General features: G+C 54.0%; 1 protein-coding gene across 1 annotated transcript; it reads right to left on the reverse strand.

Annotated features, from left to right (window-relative positions):
• Window positions 1–6,853: 6,853 nt before the first annotated feature.
• On the reverse strand, window positions 6,854–15,103 carry LOC129517255 (keratin, type II cytoskeletal 3-like). Its single transcript, XM_055336928.1, has 9 exons — window positions 14,378–15,103; window positions 12,397–12,617; window positions 11,298–11,358; window positions 10,571–10,666; window positions 10,176–10,340; window positions 8,975–9,100; window positions 8,114–8,334; window positions 7,416–7,450; window positions 6,854–7,101 (listed from the first exon to the last, which is right to left on the reverse strand). Exons 1-9 carry the CDS (start codon window positions 15,101–15,103, stop codon window positions 6,854–6,856), a joined length of 1,899 nt encoding a protein of 632 aa, XP_055192903.1.
• Window positions 15,104–19,171: the final 4,068 nt, after the last annotated feature.

Here is a 19,171-nt window from a genome sequence, read left to right on the forward strand (position 1 = left end):
CAAACCTGTAACAAAGTGCCCATGGACCAGCACAGGTGTATGGACCCACATTCTGGAAAGCATCGCCAGCAAGCATGGAATGAAGCTCATTCGATGCACATCAGCATCAGCCAACAAAAATGTATGTTTCCCTCTGGACTCAAACAGATTGTGGCTTTCACCCAAAACTTAATAATAATAATAATAATTATTATTATTATTATTATCTTAAAATGTGGGGGAAATAGCCTTAAATGTCCAGACTTAGAAAAATGGTAAATGCACCATTTGCTTCGACATGGATGGAACTGGAGGGTATGATGCTGAGTGAAATAAGTCAATCGGAGAACGACAAACATTATATGGTCTCATTCATTGGGGGAATATAAAAAATAGTGAAAGGGAATAAAGGGGAAAGGAGAAAAAATAAGTGGGAACTCTCAGAAAGGGAGACAGAAGATAAAAGACTCCTAACTCTGGGAAACGAACTAGGGGTGGTAGAGAGGGAGGTGGGAGGGAGGTGGGCGGGGGTGGGGGTGACTGGGTGACAGGCATTGAGGGGGGCACTTGAGGGGATGAGCACTGGGTGTTATTCTATATGTTGACAAATTGAACACCAATAAACAATAAATTTATTTAAAAAAAAAGAGAGAAATGGTAAATGCTTGCCTGCCCAGATTCAGTTATTTAAAATTATCTTCAAGGAAAAGATAAAGCATTGGTGAAGGCACTTATGATACAACATTAAATGAAGAAAGCTAAATACACGGGTGTCTGGCCTATGAACTCATGAAAATTAAGAATGCACAGAAGGGAGGCTTAAAAAGTAGCAAAAAACTGCATCAACTTATTAAGGATTACAGGAGGGGGTTTTTCCCTAGCATTTTAAATGTCCTTGTCCTTTGTATTTATGCAATAAGTAAATATTTTTGCAAAAGTTGGAGCTGAAACCACAGCTACCAACAACCGCAGAGGTGGGCAAGGCAGGTGGTGGGAAAGAACAAGAGAGGTGTCGGGGAGCCTCAGTGAGGAGAAGGCCCCGTAGGCTGGGAGGGGCTCCGTGGGCAGCTTCGGGGCCTCCACGCCTTACCTGCTCGGCAACTGTTTCAGTGCACCGTCTCCAGGAGGCCTTGTGAGACAGAGAGTGAGCCTGAAATTCAGTCACAGAAACTGGTTTCAGCTTCCAGCCCTGCTTCTACTAGCCTGTGACCTTAGGCAACTCACTAACTCCAGAGCCTCAGGTCCTTAAAGGAATCAGAGCGATTCTTTCTCGAGGAAACTTCTCGATGCTATAAGGCATGTGAAAAAGCACAGAACACTATAATACACTAAACAAGCATAGATGCAGTTACTCTCGGATCCTGGTAAAATGACCACGGGTTCCACTTTGCCTGGACTTTTAGTGCATGAACCAGGTTAGTCCCAGGTAAGTCAGGACAGTTGCCACCCTAGTTCTGGCATCTCAGAATTAGGTCTACACAGCCCTAGTCCTGACCCTAACCCCCCCACACCCCCGTGGGGGCTCTCGGTAGGAGAGGGAAGCCAAGGCTCAGCCCCTGGCCATGGGAGACATAATGAGAAGACCAGGGGAGTCAGAGGAAGGAAAGGAGAGTGGAACTAGGGATTGGGATGGGCCCGTGTAAGAGGGGTACCTGAAGGCAAGGATTCTGGGTCAGGTAGAGGCAGATAGAAGATGTAGAGAGAACAGAGGGTATATGAAGAAGGGATGGTAGGTCCCAGGCAGGAGGGAGCAGGGGTGTGGGAAAAAGATCCTTGGGTTCAGCTTTGAATCCTGGCTCCACCCTTCCCGGCCCCATGACTTGGACAAGTTCTTAACTCCTTGAACCTCACTTCCCTGGTCTGTAAAAAAAAAAAAAAAAAAAAGGATAATAATACCAGATTCACAGGGTGATTATAATAAGCAGCTAAGATCAAACATAGAAGAGCATGTTGGAAATTCCAAAGAGTCGTGCAGGGAGGGTTCCTCATGCAGCCCTCCCTGAGCACCCCAGAGCCTGTGAGCCCACCCCTCTCTCACCCGCAACAGTGCTCTCTTGCACCGCTCACTTTCAACCCCTGTCGTGAAGATTGCACATAATTAACCCTTCCACATGCGTCTCTCCCACCAACTAAATAAATAGGAAGCTCACCAGGGTTTATATTTACCCTTGTGCTGAATATGGGGAATTATTAAATTATGACAAATTGCTATCCCTAAAGGACACCCCTTAACCAGTTGGTTGGATGACAAAGAGCAGTGGTGGCTGAACTTGCTACACGTTGGGGTTCCCCTGCAGAGCTTCAACGACCACTGTTGCCTGTGCCTCCCCCAGGTCCCCTCACCCTAGACCGGGATTTCACCAGTCTGGAGTGTAGCCTGGGCTCTGGAATTTTTTCAAGGTCCCAGAGGGTTTTAATGAGCAGTTTGGGAATCACTGGCCTGGAGGAAGCAGTAGAACCAATGAAATGGCCTCTTGAGAGTCTATTCAGAACCAAAGAATAATACTGACCATCATCCTAATAGTTAACTGCTAATGGAGCGCTTTCAGTGGGCCGCGCTGCTAGGTTGAGACGTGGAGAGTCTCAACCCAAAAATCAGCCTTTTGAGGAAGTCCTTCTGATAATAACCTGCATTTTACAGGTGGGGTAAAGGAGACTTGGAGAGATCGAGTAACTTGCTCAAGAACACGCAGATGAAAATGCTGGCATGGAGATTTGGACGGCAAGCACCCCCACTCCAGAACCCCCGTGTATTGCAGAAGAGGTGGGGTCTCTGGTGGAAGAGGTGCCCCGTCGTCCCCTCCACACTCCGCCCACCTGCCCCCAGTGCTCTCCTTAAAGGAAAGGGGCAAGTCAGTTGAGGGCTTCACCTTGCCCTGTTTGACTCCCAGGTACTGAAACCCAGAGCTGCCAAGAGGGTGAGGCCCAGCGCACTTATCAGCCACCCGATCACAGTCTCGGGCAGCAGCGGGAGGCAGGGTTCAGGAGGATCAGCTGGTGTGACTGGCAGGAGCAGCCCCTGCAGATCTGCTCCCCATCTCAGCCTGCAGCTCCCAGGCCTGGAGGCGGGTATCAGCAACAGCACAGAAGTACAGCAGGGGTGTGGGGACCGAGAAAGGGAGGCACCAGCCCTGCCAGGAAGGAGTGCAGGTACCCAGGCCCTTAATCTCCCTAAAATGGGATTTGGAACCCCCTGGGCAGCACAGGAAGGCAATGACGGGACAGGGAGCGAAGGCAGGCGCGCAGTGTCCTGGGACTGGATGGAAGCCCCTGGCCTTGGCCTCCACGTCCTCAGATCACTCTTCCCCCTACATGGGAATGTCAGACCCGGATGGGCGACAGAGGCCGCCAGCCAGAGCCTTCATTTTACAAGAAGGAAATGGCTACAAAGACAGCAAGGACTTAGTCAAGGTTACAGGGGAAATTGGGGGTGCAGAGAACCAGAGTTTGGGAGCCCTCCCTCCCAATCCAAGAAGAACATGAGCCTTTGAAGAATTCCCACAGCCTCCGTGCTCCTGCAGCCTGGGGGACAGGGACATAGGGGAGCCCCACCTCACCTCCAAAATCTAGCAGGCCCTGCTTGCAGGGGTGAGAGGTTGGGGCTGCACACAGGACCAGCTCCGAATCCTGGCTCCCCCACTTAATCTCTCCATGCCTCAGTTTCCTTATTTGTAAAGAAGAGATAATAGCACTGCCCACCTCTGTGGAGATTAAATGAGTTCATTTGTAAAAAAAAAACTGCTAGAGGGACGCCCGGGGGTCTCAACGGTTGAGCGTCTGCGTGATCCCCGAGTCCCTAGGGACTCCCGACTTCTGGGTTACGGTGGGCATCTGGGGCAACATCTAAGCCTTCAAGCTTCTCCTCAGGCCCCAGGTCAGCCAGGACCCCCACCTCCGCTATCCCTTTGACTAGAATCCCAGGGCCCCCCTGGAAACTCAGGATCGAGCAGTGTCTCTTTTCCTCGTAAAACCTAACAGGTGCTCCGGGCCCACAAGCCCTCGCGAGGTCTCAGCAGCCCTGCACTTTCTCATGGCCAAGGCCCAGAGATAATATTGTTCCAGGCACATGAAGCTCCTGCTCTTCCATCCGGCACGTTGGAAGTCATGACTATTTGTACAGCCATTCATGAAGCTGCAACTCTCTTGTCTCGGGGGCAAAGGGAGCAGCTGCACGGGTGTAGGCCCAAAGGAAAATAAGGCTGTGGGTGAGACTGGGGTTGACTCCCAAGAGAAACTTGGAGTCCCCAGTAGGGGCCTGGGGTTGTCTGGCAGAGGATCCTTCTACATGCTGGGCTAAAGGGGAAAATGGGAGACACTCAAGGTCATAGGGCTAGGTAGTGGCGCGGTGGGAACCAGAATCACAAATCCATGGGGGATGGGGGGGGGGGGAATGAGACCTGTGGGAAACTCCCAGATCACGTCTCACCTTGCCCGTGGTGGGAGAGACACAAACGGAAGGAATTAACAATCTATCACCATCCCTCCTCCAACGAACAGTGCGCTCCTGAAACGTTGTCCGTAAATAGTAATGGCCCTTTACTGAGCTCTCACAGCATGCCAGGAGTTAAACAGATGACGTCATTCAACCCGAACAAACTCATTTTATTGATGAGACTGAGCGCGGGGGGAGGTGCCAGGCGGCTTGCCAGCAGTGACCTGACTCGCCAGCGGGAAGCCCGGATCACACCAGGCACCAGGGCGGCTGCCTCCAAGCCTGAGAAGTCCCCGCTGTGCTGTGTTACTTCCCGCTTGGCAGAGGGAGTTTCAGGATGCGCTGGAGCTAGGCTGCTGAGCTCGAATCCCGGCTCCCCCACTTACTCGCTCTGTGCCTCAGTTTCCTTATTTGTAAAGTGGAGATAATAACACTGCCCGCCTCTGTGGAGATTAAATGAGTTCATTCGTAAAAAAAACTGCTAGCAGGGATCCCTGGGTGGCTCAGCGGTTGAGCACCTGCCTTCAGCCCAGAGCATGATCCTGGAGTCCTGGGATCGAGTCCCACGTCGGGCTCCCTGCATGGAGCCTGCTTCTCCTTCCTCCTGTGTCTCTGCCTCTCTCTCTCTCTCTGTGTGTCTCTCATGAATAAATAAATAAAATCTTTTTTTAAAAAAAAAGTTGCTAGCAGAGCGCCAGGCAAATCCTAAGAGGCCATCGGTCCTAACCAAGATTCCATAGCTGCACAATATAAGCAAATTTCTATGAACCAAACTGTGTTTTCCACGCAGCTTCCCTTGACCAATCGGAATGGCACCGTGAGCAAGAAAACATGGTCCTGTGATATTTTGTAAGTCATTTGAAAGACGCAGAAAGCTTTCCTCTTTAATCGTCCTATTTAAAGGAACATGGCAATTTTTGCAAGTTTGCAACAAGCCACAAGGCTGAAGGCACGTCTCTCCAGGCCGCTCTCACCGGCCCGTTGCAGGGGGCGGGGGGCCAACAGTGGGTTTGCTTTTGAGAGCTGAGGCTGCAGGCCCATGAGGACGGGCTGCAATGGGACAGGCCCTACAGTTCCCTCTCTGTCTGCTCTGGCTGTTCCAGGCAAACTTTCGCTCTAGATCTAGAACATTCTCTGTCCAAGCTGCAGCTGTGTGTTGTGTTTATCTAGCCTGGTGAGCATTTGGCTCCGTCGCAGTTGTGTGTTTACGTAGCTAAGAGTTTCTGTGATCACTCTAAGGTGTGTCTTCTGTTTATCTGACATCCTTTGTCAGTCCTTTAGGCTAATGAGGACCATGATTTATGAAGAAGGCACGCATGCACGTACGCATATGCTTGTTCACCTTTTATTGTGCTTCTCCCACCTATATGTCCCTGGTTTGAGAGGGGCCGCCCTGGCCCTGCACTAAACCTGTGTTCTATCCAAGTACCCCTGGGTCTGCCTCGAGGGGGCTGCTGTGTCCGGGGCAGGGGTGGGGAGTGACCTGTCATGAGGCCATTCTGAGTTCTTTGTCAGCTCTCATAACTCTTCATATCAGAAGGCTTCACCCTGCATCATATCAAACACGATGAAATATAACCCTCGGCATATATATGAATTTTTGCTATAGAGTATTTGAATTTTTATAATTGCTTTTTGAAAATATTTGTCTCCCAGCAACTCGGTGGATTACAATTAGCTGCAACTAATGGACAATTTCAGACATACTTGGAATGACCGAAAAGCAAGGAAGTCTGGCCTAGAACTTTTTTTCAAACATAATGAAAGTTTTATGAATTCAAATCTTAAAGGAAGTCGATCTGTATCATCCATTCCACCTGGAAGGCCTGCCTCTCTTGCCTGGGAGCCCTGGAAATTCCTCGCTAGAGTCTCCCTCCAGGCTCAGCCCAGAACTCTCTGTGGGAAAGACACAGCCATGACCCACCGGCGTGGACATTAGAAACAGTGACCATGGAATGAATCCAGAATGAAAAATCTACCACCGTGTCTGAAACACAATGCAGTTTATTGAAGATAGAGAACAGAGAGTTCTTCTCTTGGAATCAAAAAGGGACAAGTACCACTCATGGGAAACCCGAGCACCAGAAGGAAGTGAGGGCCGAGGGGTCCCCGACTAAAAGATGGGGAGAGGGGTGCATGCAGGGGCTTTCCCATAAGGCTGTGGGGTGTGGGGCTGGAGCCAGGGCACCTGTGGGGCGAGGTGATGGAGCAGCCTAGCTCCTGAGCCCTGCCCTATCGCCTTGTGGGGACAGATGGCTGTTCAACCCAATTCTCTTCCCAGCAAATTTTGGGCTGCGGCACCAGTCACCTGGAAGGGGGTGGGGCTCCAGGGCACAGATCAGAAGATGTGCTGGGAAAGGGCCCCATGGGGTGTGGAGTAGCACGTGGAGTGGGGGTGTGCGGGCAGGTGAAGGGGTCCTGGGGACACCTGGGGCTCCCCGTTCAGAATTCGTGGTGGGACCGCTGGCTCTGGGAAGAGCTTTGAGAGATGCGGCCTGAGCTGTTGCTGCCGCCGCCGCTGACAGCACATGAGCCCCCAGAACCTGAGAAGCCCCCGCGTACCACCGAGCCCCCCAGGCCCCCGCGGGCCCCAGCTCCTCCCCCCAAGGCGCCCCCTCCCAGGGCGCCGCCCCCCAGGGCTCTGCCGCTGCTGCTGCTGCTGCCGCCACTGCTGCTGTTGTGCACCATCTCTGCAAAGGGCATGTGGGGTCAGGGAGCCTGCGGGGCGGCCTACAGTCCCCGGGGCCACCCCCCTGCCCTCTGGTCTCCCCCGGAGTCCCGCCCAGAGACTCCGCCCAGGGTGGCCCAGGGTGGCCCAGGGTGGTGAGGGCCTGCGGCCTGCAGGGGAAGGAGGTTGGCCGCTCTAGGACTCAGGGCCACTGGGTCACCCAGCTGCCACCCATGAGTCCATCCCAGCCCCGCTAGGATGATCTCACACCAGCGCTGGCCAGTGATTTGAGAAACAGTCTCCAACCCCATCCCAGAGAAAGGCCCCGGTTCTCACCGATGCTCACGGAGCTGGGGCACTCTCCAGACATCCTGCAGGAGGACCAGACCCCAGCGTCAGTGACCTGTACAGCTCCTCCCTTCCCCAGGGGCACTTTGCCAGGTCAGCAGCCACTGACGGTGACAATAAGTAAGGTGGATAGGTGCTCGAAGAATCATGGCGTGCAGTCTTTTTTCTGGGTCAATTCGTGCCTTTCCACTAGCATTCTACAGAGGAACCGCCAAGGAGCACACCCCAGTACCCATCCTCCTACCACTCCTCAGAATCGTCTTGATTCAGTAAATACTATTTGAATTCACGTGGGCCAGGGGCCCGTACCCAGGGGGTACCAGGGGCCAGGCTGCAGGAGCCTACTCTACAGAAACCTGCACTTAGGGCAATGAGAAAGAAATGCCCTAGAAATAAGATTCCTGCCAGGACTGCTCTTTGCAGACATGTGTTTTGCAGCTGAAACACGAGACGAGAAAGGTGGGGAAGCCCGTCCAAGACGAGGCTCTGGTGTGAGGCTGCTGCACAGGAGCGCAGCTCTCCTGCAGGCCTGGCAGCTTGCGGCCTGAAGAGAAAGGGGCTGGGCCTGCCAAGGGCTCACGGCCTCCTCCAGCGCTGAGCACACGCACGCACCCCTTGGCGGCAGGCTCAGGCAGGAAAGCCACCAGGCCTCTGGGCTCTTGGGAACCGCAGGGACTCCCACTAACCTGCACTCCTCGCCCTCCAGGAGGGTCTGGTAGGTGGCGATTTCGATGTCCAGGGCCAACTTGACGTTCATGAGCTCCTGGTACTCGCGCAGCAGCCGGGCCAGGTCCTCCTTGGCCTGCTGCAGGGCGGCCTTAAGGTCCTGAAGCTTGGCATTGGCATCTTTGAGGGTCAGCTCCCCACGCTGCTCTGCATCAGCGATGGCCGTCTGCAGGTTGGCATTCTGGGGGGGCGGGCGGGGAGGGCCAGGAGTCCAATTTAGATTCGTATACTGAGGGCCTGCCCTGTGTGCTTGGTGCCTACATGGCACCTGGGTCACCTGATATGGGGCAAATGAGGAAGCCGCGGCCCACAGAGGCTAAAGCCTGCGCCTCCATCTAGGTCCCAGTACCTGAAGGAGTGGGATTAGCGACACCTGGCCTCAAGGATCTAGCCCAGGCTCATGAGGGGTCAGACTCTTCCTTCACCTTTCTCACCTTTCATGGTGAGAGACTGAGCATCTTCTGAAGACCTCCCTCCTCCAGGAAGTCTTCCTGAATCATCAGGGAAACTTTTCCTCTGCCCTAGCCCATCGACACGTGGGCTTCCTAGGCTACTCTCCCAATTCAGTGTTCACACAATCACCTGCTTTCCCCGACCTCCCTAATCTCGCCGCAGTATTCAGTATTCCTGACCCACGTCAGCCACCAGACTCCCGGGGGGCCAGGACCTGTGCTCAGCGCCCAGCCCAGAACTGCACCTGCTCAATCCTAGCATGCGTGCGTCCAGGACATGATTTCACTGCAGTAAGTGCTGAGCGCTGAGTTTTATGGTGCAGGCGTAAGCCCACGGTCTCAGACACATGCTCTTCCTCCTTTTCCCACCTGCTTCTTGATGCTCTCGATCTCGGCCCGCAGCTTCTGGATCATCCTGTTGAGCTCCGAGATTTCACTCTTGATACTCTTCAGGTCATCCCCGTGTCTGCCGGCCGTGGTCTGCAGCTCCCCCAACTGTGTCCAGGAAAAGAGTCACCCTTCAGAAAGCCAGCGGGGCCTTACGGACCCCCCAACCCAACGCTTCAGGTCACAGATAGAAGCACCAAAACACAGACATGTGACTTGGCCAAGGTCACCAGGTGCTTCCTCCCCTGCATCAGGGGACCTGCCTTCTAGCACGATAGTTGTGTTTGTGCAACAGACACTTTACACCAGGGCCCTGTGCTTTACCTCATTATACTTCACAACCACCTGATGAGAAAGGTATGATTATCTCCATTTGAAGGATGGGAAAACTGAGACACAGACTGCTTACATCCCATGACTAAACTCCTCCAGCTATGGTGTGAAAGTGCTGGAACTTGAATGCAAACATGTCAGATGCTAGAACCATCTTCTTAACCAGCAGGCTGCCCCCTCCTTGGGCAGAAAAGCCGGAAGAGTCAGCAATATATGGCCCAGTGTGTGCCCCATTCAGATTTAGGATGGGAAGAGGGGGACAGAACTCTTGGTGTCTGGGGTTCATTTGCTCAATCTCCTCCTCCCTCCCCCCACTTTTTTCCAGACACTGGCTTCAATCCCTCGGTGTGATCGAATCAGAGCACATAACAAGGTGCAGATTGGTGGAGGAGAAATGGAAGTGGAAATGGAAAGCAATAAAGGGAATGCAGGCAGAGAGGGATTTCTCGACCTTGGTGCTACTGACATTTTGGGCAGGATGATTTTTTGCTGGGCGATGGGGTTGTGCATTATAGGATGTTTAGTGGCATCTCCGGCCTCTACCTGCTAGACTGCAGTAGCACCCCCATCCCCACCCCAGGTGTGACAAACCAAAACTGTCTGCAGACTTTGCCATATGTCTCCTGGGAGAAAATCCTGCCTTCCCCTCCTGTTAAGAAGCACCAAATTAGAGCAAAGTCAGAGCTCACAGGTTAGGAAGGGAGATGCATGTGGGTGAGACCACACCAGTGTGGCAGGGAGGGAACCACCATTCTGGAGATATAGAAGAGAATGACTCAGAGGCAAGGGCCACCCAGATAGCTTGATGGGGGAGCAAGAGTCCCCAGAGTCTCATGATGGTGTCACCCACCTTGGTCTGGTACAGCGCCTCAGCCTCGGCCTTGCTCCTCTGGGCGATCGCCTCATACTGGGCACGGACCTCGGCGATGATGCTGTCCAGGTCCAGGCAGCGGTTGTTGTCCATGGACAGGACCACGGACGTGTCACTGGTGTCTGACTGCATCTGGGACAGCTCCTGCAGTGCCAGGCGGACATGCCCGTTCCTGAGCAGATGCACACCAGAAGATGGGGAGCCACCAGCTCAGGAGGCGTAGGGTTTGACTGAGGGCCCGGTGGGAAGGGGTCACTCTTGTCAGAAGCACAGATGTAACTCAAGTGCCTACTGATGAAGCTCTGGTGAGTGCCTTCCTCCCCAGGGGGTGGAAAGCAGGTGGGTCAGAGGCTTGAGGTGAGGGGAAGACTTACGGCATCGTAGAGGGCCTTCAAAAAGTTGATCTCATCTGTCACACTCTCCACCTTGGCCTCCAGTTCCACTTTGGTCATGTAGGTAGCATCGACATCCTGGGGGATCGCTTCGTCACCATCCCCTCCAACCCGTGGGCTGGCTCAGCCCTGGGTCGGGAACCTGCCCCCCAGGAGTTCCCACTCAAGGGAAATGAGGCAGACATGTCCTAGCAGGACTAAACCACTGTCTGGCAGGCTGGCCTGGCAAGGAGCAAGGCCAGAGAGGAGCATAAGAGGCTAAGGCTGAGAGGGGCAGGGTGAGCGGGGCTGGGACCGCCACCCTGGGCCCACATGAGGAAGGTTTGTGAGGAGGGTCTGAGGGAGAATCTAAATTTGCAACACTCAAAGCTTCTCTTTAAATAGCTCCTGGAACCGTACTCCTGAAGAAACAAAACCCTATTTCTTCTCTTTGTCCATTTTCTAATCAAAACCCAAGTCCTAATCAGCTTCATCAACCCCACGGGCCCACCAGGAAGGGGCACGGCCGAGGTCTGGCAGGCCCTCTAGCCTGCCTCGGGAATCTTCAGGCCCTGCCCGGCGAGCTCCCTCTCTGGCCGCCGCACTCAACCACTAGGCCTACAGGAGACCCTCAGCTTAGCAGGACTAAACTTGCACTTCCCTTCAACCTTCAAACTACTCCTCTTAGTGGGGCTTTGGGCTGGGAGGTGGGGGCGGGGGGGAGCCTCACCTTCTTCAAGAGTACGAAGTCGTTCTCTGCAGCTGTACGCTTATTGATTTCCTCTTCATATCTGGGGGAAAGAGTCCCTCGCTGATCCACCTTCTCTGGGATGTCCCCACGGCCCCCGAGCACTTCTCATAAGTAACATGGACTCAGTTTAGCTTAAAACATGTGTCACGGCAATGCACAGCCTTCTGGGTGAGCCTTCAGGTGAGAGCTCATGTAACGGACTTTACTGAGCATCCACTAGGCACCAGGTACCACTTAGCGATGGCGATGGTAATTACTGGGCACTGGAGTAATGGGTCACTAAGAATGTGCCAGGTCCTAGGGACGCCTGGGTGGCTCAGTCAGTTCAATGTCTACCTTCAGCTCACATCATGATCCTGGGGTCTTGGGATCAAGCCCTAAGTCAGGCTCGGGGGCCTGATTCTCCCTCTCCCCACCGCCTAAATAAAATCAGAAGAAGAAGAAGAAGAAAGAAGAAGAAGAAGAAGAAGAAGAAGAAGAAGAAGAAGAAGAAGAAGAAGAAGAAGAAGAAGAAAGAAGGAGGAGGAGGAGGAGAATGTGCCAGGTCCTGCCTTAGGAATTATACTTGTATTAACTCATTCGATCCTCATTATAGCCAATAGGGTCAGCACCACCACTATCTCCATTTTACAGTGAGGAGACTGAGGCACAGAGAAGCCGAGGTGCTTGCCCAAGATCACAGGGCTCATAAGCAGCAGAATGGGGCTTGACCGAGGCACAGCAAGCTGTTACTCGCTGAGCGGCTTCTTGACAGGGGAAATAAAATTCCTATTTGGAGGGGAACTTGAAGGCAATCTAGGCCAGGAAGGACAGAGGATGTTTCCTGAGTCCGTGAGTTCGTGAATGAGCCTCAGCGTGTGTAGGTTATATTATACGTATGTACCCCTCCATGAAATCCTCAAAAGGGCCTCTGCCTCGAGCAAGCCGTGAGCCTCTCTAGGATGGGATAAATCCCTATTAGCTTCAGCCAGCTGGAACAGAGCTAAGCCAGAGCCCAGGCCCTCTGCCACCTGCCCCTCCCACTCTCTAGCCCTTCCTGCCCACCCCCCAGCCCTGCATCACCCCAGGCAGCACGCACCTCTTCTTGAAGTCTTCCACCGTCTCCTCCATGCCCCTCAGCTCTCCCTGCAGCTTGTCCTTCTCCAGATGGAGCCCATCCAGGAAAGTCTTGAGGCTGCTGATGTAGTTCTCAAAAAAAGGCTCCAAGTTGTGGTTGTTGGTATTAGAACTGGAGCCCTGCTCCTGCAGGAGGCTCCACTTGGTCTCCAGGACCTTGTTCTGCTGCTCCAGGAAGCGCACCTGCAGCCCAATGAGAAGAGCATCGAGGAGCTGTCTGGGGCCAGCCCCAGTCATGGCAGCTCGTGACTTCCCTAAAGAAGGTCCGGGGGGTGGGGGGTTGGTGGTTCCTGGTCTCTCCTGCAGGGCTGCTTTTTGAGTGCTGCAAGAGTTTAGTGTAACCCCCATGTGGACAGTGGGGTTGGCATGATGTGGGGGAGACAGAGCCCAACTGCACCCAGAGATGACCATGGTCACACAAGTCAGTAACAAAACAGGACTGAGGTTTCCTGACACTTACGCTCGATGATCTTCCTGCTATATCATTCATTAATTCATCCATCCATCCCTCCATCATTCATGCCTCAATCATTCAGTATTTAACAAATAGGAGATTCCAACATCCTAGAGTGGACATAGTCCCTGCAAGGAGGTTTGGGGTACAGGTGGGCCCACTGCACGTAGGTGGGAAAGAACAAATACTGCGGAGGAAATGGCATGTAGGCAGCCCCTGACCCAGGAACAGGGTCCAGATGCACCCAGAGTCAGCCAGCCCCCTCTGTCAAGCCTGGTTAAGTGTAGGACTCAGCTGCGTTTACACTGCACCACTAGCTAGACGTGTCTCAAACTTCCATTTGCTACAAAACATTTCTGCACATAAGTTCAAGGCCAACTGCAGAAACATGTGGAACAAATATCAATCAATCAGCCATTCAACAAACACTTGCAGGGCACCTAGCTTGTGCCAGGTCTTATACTGGACACTCAGGACCCAGGATCTAGGACTCCTCCTTGAAGGATGAGGAGAGCTGCTGCTGAGAGCGCCTCCTGGACCCACCTTCTGTGGAGGAACAGCACTGCCACACCCTGTCTACCTTCCTGTGAACACTTTCTCTGGACACCCCGGTTTCTGCTGGGAACAGGCAGGTCGCTTGACTTTGAAGGGTTTCACCTATATAAAGGGCTGGTATTCCAATGTTAAGATGTTTTTCCTCCTTCAGCTTTGCCCAGGACACTTAGGTAGGGTGATGGGACTCCAGAGAAGCCCTACAAATCCTCTCTTTAAGGCCTAATACTGTCCCAGGATCACAAAGAGATTTCCCCACATCCTACTCAACAGTATGGTTGAAACGCTCAATTAGCCGCCACCCAAACCTAATTACCCCCTGGTGACCACAAAAATTATCATAGTGGCCCTTGCATGGAATACCCAAAGCACAGAAATCCCTAGAAAACATCTCAGCCTTGCTTGCACACCTGCACTTGTATACAAGTGTCAAATGGCCTCAACACCCACAGCTCCTCACAATGAAGTCTTCCTATGAGAACCACCAAGGAGGAGGTACCCCTCCCCTCACCCATCCCACCTCCCAAAACCTCCGTGCATCCCTCTCCTTAGGCTGATGGCAGGTGAACTCCTCTCTCAGACAAAACCAGCCTCGGCAGAGTCAGCCTCTCCTTCAAAGGGAAGGAGCTCACGGTTCCCCTGGCATAGAGAGCGACTTCTGGGCTCGGGTGTCAGAGGGCAACAGTGAGGGGACATCCATGGTAGCAACGACCAGTCCCAGCAGTGCCTCTGACGAACCACAGTGATGGGGCATGTGGAGGGGGCAGTAACTCCATCCAATAGGGGACTGAGATATTTCCGTCATCTGCTGTTACACCACCTGCTGACATGCACAGAGGATGAACCCACAAGTTCTTCCTCATCAGATTCACAATGAGAAGACCATCCCAGTTAGGCCAGGTTCGCTAACTGTCCAGCTGTCCCAAGATGGGCTCACCTTGTCAATGAAGGAGGCAAACTTGTTGTTGAGAGTCTTGATCTGCTCCCGTTCCTGGGTCTTTACTTGCCCGATCTGGGGGTCGATCTCCACATTCAGGGGCTGCAGGAGGCTCTGGTTGACAGTCACCTCCTGGATTCCCCCGGGGAAGCCACCAGGACCACCAGGCCCACCAAAACCACCAGGCCCACCAAAGCCACCAGGGCCACCAAAGCCACCAGCTCTTCCACCAAAACCTCCAGCTCCCCCTCCAAAGCCACCAGCTCCTCCACCAAAACCCCCAGCTCCTCCTCCAAAGCCACCAGCTCCTCCACCAAAACCCCCAGCTCCTCCTCCAAAGCCTCTAGCTCCTCCTCCAAAGCCCCCAGCCCTTCCACCAAAGCCCCCACCCATCCCTCTTCTGCCACCTCCAAAATCACTGCCTCCTAAACCTCCCCTGCTGGTGCCCCCAAACCCTCTGGCCTGGGAGCTGCCTCCAGCCACACTGATGGAGATCTTCTTGTTGCCTCCAAGGTTGTAGAGACTCCTGCTACCGAAACCTCCTCCCATCATGGCACAGGCACCAGACCCACCACTGCCCCTGCCTGAGCGGGACGTCGAGGAGGACCTTGTGGAGCCGACCCGGCTCTGACCCGACACCACAGCTGAGCGGCCACTGAAGCCCTGGCGGCCGCCCCCGCTGGAAGATCTGCAAGATTGTTGGCTGTGGCTGGCCTGGCGACTCATGGTGGACAGCAAAGTATTCCAAAGGATGGATGGATGGATGGATGGATGGATGGATGGATGGAAAGGCTAGAGGAAACTCAGATACCTTCTGAAGTTCTGGGCTAGGGATGGCCCTTATATAGGGCCAAGGAGCTTGGCCGGCTTATGGTGCCAAGCAACTAATTGAGGTATTATCAGCTTTCGTTTGCCTGGCAGCAAGAAGTTGAGTCCAAAATTCATAACACACCTTGGTAATCACCCCAAATTTCCAAATTCCTTTGTTTTCCCAGGGTTACTCACCTGAAATAAGCTCAAGTTGGGAGAGGGGCCAGGCTGCAGGGCTGGACACTGCCCCTAATCCCCAAGAAACTTACAGCTCCCCCCACACACACACCCTCGCTGCCCCCGGGTGTGACAGGTCAGCATTTTTCAACCTGTCCTGCGTCCCTGTGGCCACTTTGCCAGCCCATCCAGCCTCAGAAGATTATGGGGATGAGTGCAGGGCCCCAGCGAGGACCTGGAGGGAGGGAGGGGGAGGAGGGGCAGGGAGAAGGGAAGACCAGGAGGAGAAAGACTGAGGAGGTGGAGGGAGATGCAGAAGGCAGGGCAGGGGCAGCAGCTGCCTCTGGGGCTCTTGCCGTCCAGGGAGGAGAGAAGCAGGCATGCGAAGCATACAGAGGGCAAGCTCTTGGCCACGGCCACGAGGGCTTTGGAAGAAGAGCTGGGGTGGGAGGAGAGAAGGGTCAGTCTGAGAAGCACAGGCACGCGCAATGGACGGAGAGGAGAGGGAGGAGCCTGCGGGAGGAGAAAGCTGGACGAAGGTCGATCCAGCCAGGAAGAGGGGTGTAGACCCCCTGGTCCGGGTCCGAGAGACCGCCAGCCTTTCCTCTTCCAGGCTCATGTTAGGAAAATGAGTGCAGGACTCCCAAGGCCTCCTTCCCTCGGCTCACCTGAGAGACACCGCCTTCCCCATCTAGGAAGGTTGGGTTCCTCCGCAGGAAATTTTCAGAAGAATGAGAACATGAGAGACTCCGAACTCTGGGAAACGAACCAGGGGTGATGGAAGGGGAGGAGGGCGGGGGGTGGGGGTGACTGGGTGACGGGCACTGAGGGGGGCACTTGACGGGATGAGCACTGGGTGTTATTCTATATGTTGGCAAATCGAACACCAATAAAAAAATAAATTCATAAAAATAAATAAGTAAGTAAATAAATAAATAAATAAATAAATAAATAAATAAATAAATTTTGGACATTTTGGGGAAAAAAAAAAGAAGAATGAGAAATATAAAAATCACCTCTGTTCTCCAGCCAGGCAGTGGCCACTTAACTCAGACCATATGCAAACGAAGGCTCTTTTCCATCTTGAGTTTTCTGAAGTTCCCATTTCTCACCGTGATGTATTCTCCAGGGCCAGTTACATCGAACACATCATGGCCAAGGAGTAGATCTTTGTCCTAAGACTCTTGACATTTGCTCTTTCTTCCATATGAGAGACAAACGTCTCCGCTGTCTTCGGACTCCGTGTTCCACGAGGTTGGAACACTGCACCGTGTATCTCCCACCAGCCTGTCCTCATCTCTAATCCTTTTTCTAGGACGCCCTGCCTAAAATCTAGAAATTTTACAGAAAGCCCACCAAATCTGCCAGTTTCCCTCTTCTTCTTGACATTAAAGTCTAAAAAAGAAAAAAAAAAGACGAAGGCTGTCCATCCCTCAGGTTGTCGAGAGGATCACGTATGAGTAAAGCTCTCTGTAAATCGTGTGCAGGGCGAATGCAGGTCCCTCTTCTAACACTTGTCTTCGATTTCCCTTCAACAGCAAAGGCCAGTCTTGATGACTCTGCTTCCAGCAGCAAAGCCCGAGGTGCTCTCTGGAAAAGGAGTCTCCACAGACGCCGTCCCCCTTTACCGTGAGCCTCCCCTCTTCTGTTCCCATCTGGCCTCCATGCTCAGGTACAGGCTCCCCCCACCCCGAACCCTTTCTCATCTATCTCAGCCCCTCCTCTTGTTCACCCCCGTTCACCCCTGGCCCTACTCTTAACACCAGGAGTGCGAGGAAACAGCTCCCCTATGAGCTCACTGGGGCGAGGACTGGTTTAAACCAGTGACCGGCCAAAACTTAGAGTGGCTCCAAAACCCTTCAAGCACACATAGTCCGGAAGACCCTCAAGGAAGGCGGACTAAGCAAGTTTGGGCAAGTCGAGGTTCTGACTCATCCAGCCCTCCCACCCTCGGAATTCAGATCCTCAGACCACCAGACTCGAGACCTGCAGAGACAGAGAAGCAAACCCCAGCACGTCTACGTGCATTCCCGCTAACGCACTGTAGGACGGACCCACACAGCCGCACACACTACCGTCCGTGCCCCGCCCCGCGCTCTCTCTCCCTTTAGGACACAGATGGGAACTGCCCTCCTTGCCCCCTTCAAAACCTACGTGCCCCATTCCTCCAACGCCCTGATGCTTGCTCCAAGCATCTCGCTGATCTGAAAAAACCAAGACACCGCAACTGGGTCTGAATAGGGGCACAGGGTTCACTACCCAGGTGCTGTCTCGCCGCAGCCACCACCTGAGCCTTCTTCCTCTGCACAACCAGCACTTCAGACCCCAGCAGGGGGCTCACGTTGGACCTACCAAAGCCCGGGGTTCAAAGGAGGTATGGGCCTGGGAGAAAGGGGCCCCAGTGTCCTAGCCTCGTTGCCTCTGCCACCTCGGCCTGCTGCCATCTGTGATGCTGAAGACAGGGTCAGCCTAGGGAAAGCGGGTGGAGGCTGGGCTGGTGGCCAGGGGTTGTGCGGAGGGGACTTCGTAACCATGTATAAAGCCGCTCTCTTTGAAGGCCTGCGAGGCTGGTCCTGACTCCTAAATCCGAACACTGCTTTTCCATCGCGGCCCATGCCTTCGTCAAAAGACACCCGGGAGAGCAAATGAGGAAATGCCCCACACTGGCTTCCTGCCCCTGCCTGCCAGGTTCTCCAAGCCTTGCTATGAAGGGAAGCACTTCAGAACAATTCAGTGGTTTCCACCCCTTGACAGTTGCCAAGGACCTGGCCCAGTTTGAATATGCTGAGAAGTCAGTTTGCATTTTAAACATCAAGAACAAATTCCAGAGAAATTGGGGAGGAAGTTGGAGGCTCTAATGAGGGCCCATCCCAAATCCCTTCTTCCTGGCAAAGCCACTGCTAATCCCCCACACCTGCGGCCTATAAAGCCTAGCTGCACTCCTCGCTGCGTCTTTGGGAGAGGAAGAGTGTGCTGCTCACAGAACTAGCCCAGCTGGGCCCTTGCAGAGGGGAGGGCACAGGCGCTTCTGGAGACACACAGGGTCCCGCAGCCCTTCCTCTCCTTGGGCGTGGCTATGCCTCGAAGGCTGGTGCCATGACCAAGTCCCCCCTCTTCTCTGGGGAAGCTGGGCCCTCACTGGGGGAATTAGGGGCACAGAGGAGAAATTGCTCCTGACTGCAGGGAGCCCCGGCTTCTCTGGGAAACACGACACTCAGATGCAGGCGTTCAGGGTTAAGGACCAGCTTGGCAACACGTGGCACAGCAGGGGGTGAGTGGAGCTGGTGAGTGCAGCTGAGGAGGTTGAAGCCTGCACGGGCTGCATCAGGAAGGGGGGGGCACTGGCTCAGGAGGCCATGGGGTGGAGGGGGGGGCAATGAGGAACTGAGTGTTCTGGTGTCGGGGACCAACTGCCACCCTGTGTCCTGCAATCAGAGGGACGCCACTCCCTAGGGAACTGCTGTCCAATACCAGGTGAGCTCTGAGCCAAGCGGTGCTGAGGAGGGACCAGCCTTGCTGCATCTAGAACTCGGCAGCTGCAGCCCTGTAGGACAGGGCTCCTGATGCCTGAGGAGGGGCCTCCTCAAAGTGCCCAGACCGTGCCACCACGGGGGCCGTCCAGCAGTGCCGCGGGAAGCACCATGGACAGAAACAGAAAGCCCTGCTCCTGGGCTCCGGAGCCCCTGCCGGGTAGCCAATCACAGTGGAGCCAAGAAAATCCTGCTCCAAGCCTGGAGCAGAGCGCTGGGGGTCGGAGGTGAGGTCAGTGCAACAAAGGGCTTTGTAAACTGAAGAGCAATGTGCTGT

This window comes from Nyctereutes procyonoides, unplaced genomic scaffold (assembly GCF_905146905.1).
Source record: "Nyctereutes procyonoides isolate TBG_1078 unplaced genomic scaffold, NYPRO_anot_genome, whole genome shotgun sequence".
In the NCBI taxonomy this organism is placed as follows: Eukaryota; Metazoa; Chordata; class Mammalia; order Carnivora; family Canidae; genus Nyctereutes; species Nyctereutes procyonoides.